General features: G+C 35.1%; 1 protein-coding gene across 1 annotated transcript; it reads left to right on the top strand.

Annotated features, from left to right (window-relative positions):
- Nucleotides 1-4,431: 4,431 nt before the first annotated feature.
- Nucleotides 4,432-7,844, top strand: LOC130960338 (THO complex subunit 7A-like). The gene is made up of 2 exons (XM_057885719.1): nt 4,432-5,085; nt 7,442-7,844. Exons 1-2 carry the CDS (start codon nt 4,492-4,494, stop codon nt 7,574-7,576), a joined length of 729 nt encoding a protein of 242 aa, XP_057741702.1. The 5' UTR covers nt 4,432-4,491; the 3' UTR covers nt 7,577-7,844.
- Nucleotides 7,845-8,476: the final 632 nt, after the last annotated feature.

The raw sequence follows: 8,476 nt of genomic DNA on the forward strand, positions 1-8,476 counted from the left end.
GAAGAAGGTGATGATCCGTGACACTCATCACCTTCCTCAATCCATGAACGTGTGCCTGACAACCACCTCCGTTCTACATCAGACTGAATGAATATCTCTTAGATTCCCCAACAGAATCTTCGTGGTATAGGCCGGATTGATGGCGGCATTCATGAGAATCCGGAAAGTCTAAACCTTGTCTGTGGTATTCCGAGTAGGATTCTGGGATTGAATGACTGTGACGTGCTTCAAACTCCTGAGGGCTGGGCGTTAGTGACAGACGCAAAAGAATCAATGGATTCTATTCCAACCTGATTGAGAACCGACAGATGATTAGCCGTGCTGTGACAGAGCATAGGAACGTTTTCACTGAGAGGATGGGAAGTAGCCACTGACAACGGTGACACCCTACATAGAGCTTGCCATGGAAGGAATCTGCGTGTGAGAAGAGGATTTCAAGGAAGAGTTGAAGTCAAAGGACAAAGCATCTCCAAAACTCCAACATATTCTCCATTACTGCACAACAAGTAACATATTCCCCAGTCCTTTATAAACAAGTAACTCTATTGTTCAAGTAATCCAAACAATTTTGTTGACATCCTGACTAAGACAAATAAAATAAACATTGATTGCTTCAATCCAATAATCTCCGTGGGATCGACCCTTACTCACGTAAGGTATTACTTGGACGACCCAGTGCACTTGCTGGTTAGTTGTGCGAATCACAAATTCGTGCACCACTCACTCGTATAAAAATTAGAGAAACCATATGCATTGATATAATATGCTTTCAATATATATATATATATATATATATATATATATATATATATATATATATATATATATATAAGAGAAATAAATGAATAGGGGATAAAATTACCCTAATGTTAAGTTCAATAAAAAGATCAATGCATATGAGATGGAATTCAAAACTGATACATGAGTGTGTGAAATTTTTCAAAAGGGAGACTGTGGGTAGCTAAGCATGATTTTAGAATTATATAGAGTGTGTGCATATGTTAGGTAAGAACTTAGGTTAGTCAAAGATTCAAATTATAGCTCACTTGGCCATACATATATCCTCATCCTTACCTTAGTCCCATACAACCTTGAAAAGCCCTTATGATGTTTGCATTGGTACACTAAATATTTGTTGATTGGTTAGATGAAGAATAAAGTTTTAGAAAGCATGACTAGAGGAGACTAGAGTGGATTAACCCTAGACACTTGAGTGATTAGAGTGCATATACATTTCCAGTGAGGGTTCAATGCTTAACTCTATGTTCCTGGCTTTCATGAGCTTTCTTCTTACAAGTTTACTTGTATCTTATTGTGTGATTTGAATTAGTGAAATCTATTTATGTTTGTCTTGGAGAGTTTGTTTACTTTTAACCCAGTAAGTAGAAGCATTTTAGCATGTAGTTGCATTCATATAGATAGGTTGCATTGCATAAGTCTCACCTTTCCTCCTTTACTCTTTTGGTTTCTTTGAGCTTAGCATGAGGACATGCTAGTGTTTAAATGTAGGGAGATTGATAAACCACTATTTTATGGTTTATCTTGTGCTAAATAGAGTGGATTTTATCAATTTTTTACACACTTATTCATATGAAATGCATGGTTTTACACATTCCTTCCTAAATTGATGCTATGACTGAAAACATGCTCCTTTGGCCCTAAATTCGCTATTTTTAATCCTCTCTTATTTTTATTAGATGCCGTGATATGTGCGTTAGGTATTTTCAAGGATTACAGGACAGGAATGGCTTAGAGGATGGAAAAGAAGCATGCAAAAGAGGAAGGAACACAAGGAATTAAAGATTTCATGGGCGAGCAGCGACGCGTACGCGTGGCCAAGAGAAAATGCAGCGACGCGCACGCGTGAAGCGATGCGTACGCGTGACTAGAAGAATGTGCATTGACGCGTACGCGTGGATGACGCGTACACGTGACAGGCTGTCACGTGCTGCAGATATCAGAATTTGCTGGGGGCAATTTCTGGGCCCCTTTTTCAGCTAGCTTCAGGCCCGAAAGTCCAGATTAGAGGCAGAGGTGTAGCTGAGACTTACACACTTTCATTCTCACTTAGTTTTTAATTTTTTTTTTAGTTTGTAATCTTAGAGAAAAACACTACTTCTCCTAGGGTTCTTAGATGTTAGTTTTATACTTTTGGATTGGATATTAAAAGAGCTCCGTCTACCTTCGATCGAAGTCTTCATCATTCTAGTTTGCTTTTCCATTACCTTACTCTTTTGTTTTCTATTTAATTTTCTCGTGGTCATATATGGATATTGTCAATTTTGGGATTTATTAATATAATGAACAATTTTTACATTTAATTCTATTTCTTGTTTGAATTTCTTCAATTAATTGTCAGCTTTAAAATTCTCTTTTATTAATTTATTTTATTTATCATGTCTCTTATTTGTTCTTATTCCATGTTGTTAAAAAATGCCATTCATGTTATGATTTAAAATTCTCAACTTGGTTTGGGAGTTGATTAATTGGAACCCCTTGAGTTGGAATACTCAAGAGTTAATTTGTAATTGGGAGTTGCTAGCTAACTCACTCTTCACTGACTCTAATCCTTCCTTAGGAAGGGATTAGGACTTGTGAACTAGAGTTAGTGTCACCCACTTGACCTTCCTTTGCAACTGTAAGAGGATAACTGAGTGGAAGTAATAACCTTTACTCTTGCACTTGGGAAAAGCCAACAAAGATAGAAACTCCAATTAATCTTCTTTCAACCAAGGCCTTTTAATTTAAATACATAACATCCATTACTATTATTCACTGCTTTGATTTTTAGTTGTTTATTTCTCCATTCTCAAATCTTAAAAATTTCTTAGAAAATTCCTGATTAATAATTTGCACCCTTTTGTCAACTCCTTGGAAAACAACCTGGGAATTTTACTCCTAGTTAATTGATTCTAAATTGTGACAACTCTTTTTAGATTGATAAGCGAAATTTTAGTCAGTTAAGAACTGTACTTACAATGTTATTTTTTTAAAAATTCTTAACTGGCAATTTTTTGCCGGTCACATATTGTAATTGGTTTGCCTATGTGAATACTTATGTTAACTGCTAACCGCTATAATTGTTGTAATTGCTATTGATTTTGTTTGAACTACATTAATTGTGATTGTGTTTGATTGGTTGGTTTGTGATAAATTGGTTGATGATTGAGTTGTTTGGGCCGGGACCGTGTTGAATTGGATGGGCTTGAGGCCGTGAATGGTATATTGAGTTCTAGTTTTGTAGAAAGTATCTGACCGGTTCAGCATAGACTTAATGAACCTATATTAGGAATGTGATGATCATTTATACCGCGTAGGTACTGCTTTCATGGTTGTGGTCTAGAAAAGTATGGAAAATCAAACTTTTACAGCATAGACTTAATTGAACCTATGTTTGGGACATGTTGGTCATTCATACTGTCTAGAAAAAACTTTTCATATTTTACAAGAAAGGAAAAAGGTTTTGTTATACAATATTTGAGAAATTTACCAAGTCTTCGAAAAGGATTTTCTGGATTTCGAATGTGAACCCATGGTTTTTGAAAAGACTCATAAGACGAGCAATGATCACTGTACTCTAAAAATAGTTTTATTTCATACGTATCTTGTTATAGCAATTTCTGTAACCCTATAGTGAAAACAAGTGAGGACGACGTTCTCACTCCCCTACAGGTTATTCCTTTTCAGGATATGGACGACGAGTTTTTCTGTTCTCATTATTAGTTAAGGCATGGATAGTTTAGAATTTTCTATTTCTTACCCTTATTTCTGAAGGTTCAGTGTTGGCTTCAACTTTCAAATGGGAATTGGGAGCTGGTGAAGATAATAACATCCTCTGGAACTGAGTTTGTTGTTTCATTGCCTGATGAAAAAGTAAGATATGATCTAGAATTACGATAGTACACAATGATGTTTGTTCCATCTGGTTGGACTCGGTGAGACAATTGGAAAATGTTCTTTTTTGGTCTGATTAACTAATTTCAATATTTAACCGTATTAATCATATCTTGTACAATTCAGACAAAAATAGCGTCTATTTTGGTTGCCATAAATCCGTTCAAAAAAGTTTCTCTGTATGATAATGATTATACTGAAGCCTATAAACGTAAAAGAATTAAAAGAGTCTATTTTATTTTACTTTTTTACTCAGCTACATTAAAGTAAAATTCTCTATCGCATTACAATTCAATTCAGCTATTTTTAATAAAATATAATTATATTAATTATTAACAAATTTAAAATAAATTTTTACATATTTTGATGATTAATTATATTTAGTTAGTGATATTTTATATATAGTTTTAAATTTAAAAAATATTTTATAATATTTATTTATAATTTATTTATTATTTTATTATAAAATAATTTTTTTCAATATGAATTCTAATTAAATCAATTGGACTAATAAACCAATAAATTAATAACTAAAACGCTTCGATGCTCCAAATTTCTAAACTTTGGAATTGAGAATGGCTTTGTGAAGAAATTGAGATGCTGAAAGGGAGAAAGGTTTCAGGGCGGGGAGAGGCAGTTGCAGCCACATACGCCTTCGGTCCCGCCGAAGATGACGTCATCATCAAACACAGGCTTCTCACTCGCACAACAACAACGAGGGGTGAGCCTCCATTGAAGAAGCTTCAGAAGAAGTTCACCGCTTTCGTCTCCGAGGTTGAAAAGGACGACGCCGACAACTACAGCGACTGCGATAAGCTCGCGAGAGCGTTCTTGCAGGAGCTCACGACTTTTGAGATCCCGCTTCTGAAGAGCAAAGCCATTGTTGATGCAAATATCAGAGAGCAGGAGAATTTCAACGAGCTCAAGGACGAAACGAATCGACAGATCTTGATAGCGCAGAACGACATTGAAGATCTTAAGAAGATTCTGGAAGAGAGTAAAGTTGAGAGAAGGCATAAAGAGGAGTGTGAGGCTATCAGGAAATTGATTGCTCAGCAACCGCCAAGGTCAGAGACGCAGAAGCTCATTACGCAATTGGAGAAAGAAATCATGGCGTTGGACATGGAGAATACTGCTGGTTCCAGATTGTTGGAGCTTCGGAAGAAGCAATTCGCTCTTTTGTTGCATGTGGTGAGTGGTTGTCTCTTATGCTATATGCATTGGTGGCTTTATCTGATTGCTCTGTTGTTTTTCTTTTGTAGAATTTGAATCAATTTTGTGGTTTAGGGTTGCCTTTTTGTGTTTATCTGTTATGCTTCTGTGTGGTAAATGTAGATACTATGAATTATGGCTTTCATATAGTTTAATTGAATAGTTCCAAACTCAATTAAACGTTGGTAATTTACTCTAGAGCATGTTTAGTTTAGTATAATCAAGTGAAGTACATTTGCAAATTGGAACATCTAGTATTTCAATCCAGTTTGGTATTAAAATCTGATTCTATTAGATCCTATGCTAGGAGGTCAATTCCAGTATTCCACCTACACATACCCTTCTTTCCCTTCCACTTACACACCCACTTCCGTTATTTACCTTCTCTTCAACCCTCTATATAATGTCCTCGGCTTTTGGAAGCTTTATGGGTATAACAAATGGGAAGGAGGCCAAATTCTTGTGGCAATGCCTTATGTATGCCCCCAACTGGAGTATGTGGTTGAAGTGCAATTCTTGCACCTTCAATTTCATTTTCATTTTATGACAAGCATGTTTTGTGATAGATAGAGTTCAAGTGCTTGGCCTCTTGTTCATGTAAAGTACACAGACTATTTAGAGGATATTCGCTCATATATTTTGAGAGATTGGAAAGCTATGCTTTGTTCATAGTTCTTTTTGTATGTTTAGGTTCTGTGTAGAGGATCTCTTTTCCATCTTCTTTCTTGTATATTCTTTCTTATGATCAACACAAATCTTCTTTTATCGAAAAGGGAAAAAATGCTCCTGGTCCTGGCTGCATCATGATGTCAAAGTAAAACTAAACACTCTAAAAATACATAAATTGTATAGGTTCATAATATCTAGCTGCCATTGGTCACATACGGCATTCAATAAAATACTCTAGATTGAAATTGCATGGTGATTTAAAATTGATAGGCTTGCCATGGAATGCATAGAGGCATTACTTATTGAGGCATTACTTATTGGTGCAGTCTGACTGATTTTGGAAATAGAACTCATTTTTGTAAAAGAGAATGCAAAAACAGAAATATAGAATGCTATTTTAAAAGACAGATAGACAGAACAAGTCATTTGTGCTGAGGAATAGCTGTGGCATACTAGTATGAAAGTTGGACTCAAGCATGTCTCACTTTTTCTTCTTTATTATTTCTTAGTAATGTTAAGGAGATTTTATTTAGTGGAGAACAAGTATTACACATAGACATAATAGAAAAAATTATCAATGTAGTAATTCATGTTATGATAGAGATTTAAGCTTAAATGGGTTTAATTCAGATATGATTTATGACAAGGAACTATGGCCTCATGTAATACATATAGGCAACCCTGCCTAAGGAGATAAGACTTGGGGGTTTAGTGAATTAGTGCTTAGTAGTAACTCATTCTCTCAGCATTTCTTCTATAATGATCCAGTTAACTTGTTATTAGTTTTAGTCATCCCCCTATAAAAGGGTGAATTACACTTCACATTGTATATTTCTTTCTATCCATTCTCGCTTTGCGCTAATGATAATGGAACTCAACACAAATGCTTATTCTTATCTTATAAAGCTAGTCTAAAATTTGGGATTAAATGTGCAAGAGTTATGCCATATTTGTCATTTCCTTACGTTCCTTATAGTAACATATTGTGACCATGTGCTATTTTGCAAATGTAAGCACCCTCCCATCCAAGTCCAACATTCTTAAAAAGTTCCAACTTTATCCAAACTTGTATTGTCATACTTGTTAACACAACTATTATCTTTATCTTTTGATGGTTGCAGGAGATTTATATCTCTGTTATGCTCACCTTTGTCAGATGTAAAATTGAAACTGTTGAATTAGTATGTCGATGGTGATTGTGATTCAGACAGTGAGACTCTTCCGTTCAAAAATTTCAAAACAGTTTTATATTCTGCTTTTCTCTTCTTCTGTGTTGCTGAAGTTGTTCTTCCAGTCTGTACTTAATATTTTTGGTACATATCGATCAAAGGTTGCCAATTTTAAATACAAGCCAATCCTTCTAAAAGGCCAAGATTTATGACTACAGTATTTGGTTTTTAAATTTATGAAACAACACTGATTTTAATGTCTTAAAATCTTGTGCCATGTTTAAATCTTTAAGCTTGCTGAATATATGTTGTGTGATGCTTAGAATGATAGGAAAACTGCATATATGTAATTTTTTTTTCTTTATTCTATCTAATATTTCATCTTGTAGTTGTATGTTGTATCCTAGCATCCTGCATTTTGGAAAGGAAAATGTTGTGCATTGTAAAACAACTTACAGTAACATTTATTCTGTCGCTGTTGCTTAACCTTTCTTCAGGTGGATGAGTTGCAGAACACGGTAGAGGAAGAGCAGAAGAATCTGGTTGAGGAGATGAGAATAGCAACCGAGGAACTTAAGAATGGGATGGAGAATGGAAGTGGAGGCTCAGAAGCAATGACAATTGACCAGTAACTAGGTTCGGTCTCAGTCTTGCTGTTGTAACATCATTTACTCTTTAAGAAGCAAACATGGAGTCCGTCCCCCCCCACCCCCCCAAGGTGATTAGGAACCACTTATAAATCCAATATCAATATATTTGTTCTCATACTTAGGACCTTTGTAAAAGTGCATTCTGATTTCAATGATTTCATCTGAAGGTAGGTCTTTATGTGTATGAGTGTGACTGTTAGTTTATCACAAACCAAATGAAATTACATCGGGATAGAAATTTTTTTTTATCTCTACTCATTTTTGGTGTTCATATCAACAGCGAACCTAACAATTTCTACCACTTGGTTTTATTTTTTCCCTTTTAATATCTCTTTTTTCTTTTAAGGAAATGCTAATTTGACAGTTAAAAGAGAGTAAACAATCAACAACTACAAGGAAAAAGTTTCAGATGCTATAATTAAGACTTTATTCTTGTAATAATTTATTCTTTGTTTATTATTTATTATCCAACACTAAAGGTGGTTTGTATTAGCTTGATTGGGATATGACAATCTACAATAAGTATAGGAAAGTCTACTTGTACCCTGATAAAAAAGTTTAATTTTGATGCTTTGTGTATTATTGTTCAATCAGATTTATAAGTTTAGATGACTTTTGAATAGTGTTCATACCCTGGCCCAATGATAAGGGCCCAGGTCCAACCGAAAGGCCTAATCCAATAGGATAAGCCTTACAAAATACTGACTTTCACATAAGAAGTCGGTGTCAACCACGACTTGGTATGAAGAGGTCGGATGTGAGATTAGCTGGCAGATAAATACTCATTCAAATGAGTAACCGCCCCTAAAATCTCTCTAACCACCTCATAAAGCCATATCTTAACCTCCCCAAGATAATGGGGACGGTTATCACCCTAAAGAT

Source organism: Arachis stenosperma, chromosome 2 (genome assembly GCF_014773155.1).
Source record: "Arachis stenosperma cultivar V10309 chromosome 2, arast.V10309.gnm1.PFL2, whole genome shotgun sequence".
Classification (NCBI taxonomy): Eukaryota; Viridiplantae; Streptophyta; class Magnoliopsida; order Fabales; family Fabaceae; genus Arachis; species Arachis stenosperma.

Excerpts from the sequence above, each read along its gene's own strand:
- LOC130960338 (XM_057885719.1), top strand. The coding sequence starts at position 4,492 with ATGCTGAAAGGGAGAAAGGTTTCAGGGCGGGGAGAGGCAGTTGCAGCC. Across the intron at positions 5,086-7,441 it reads TCGCTCTTTTGTTGCATGTG|GTGGATGAGTTGCAGAACAC; the intron begins GTGAGTGGTTGT and ends ACCTTTCTTCAG.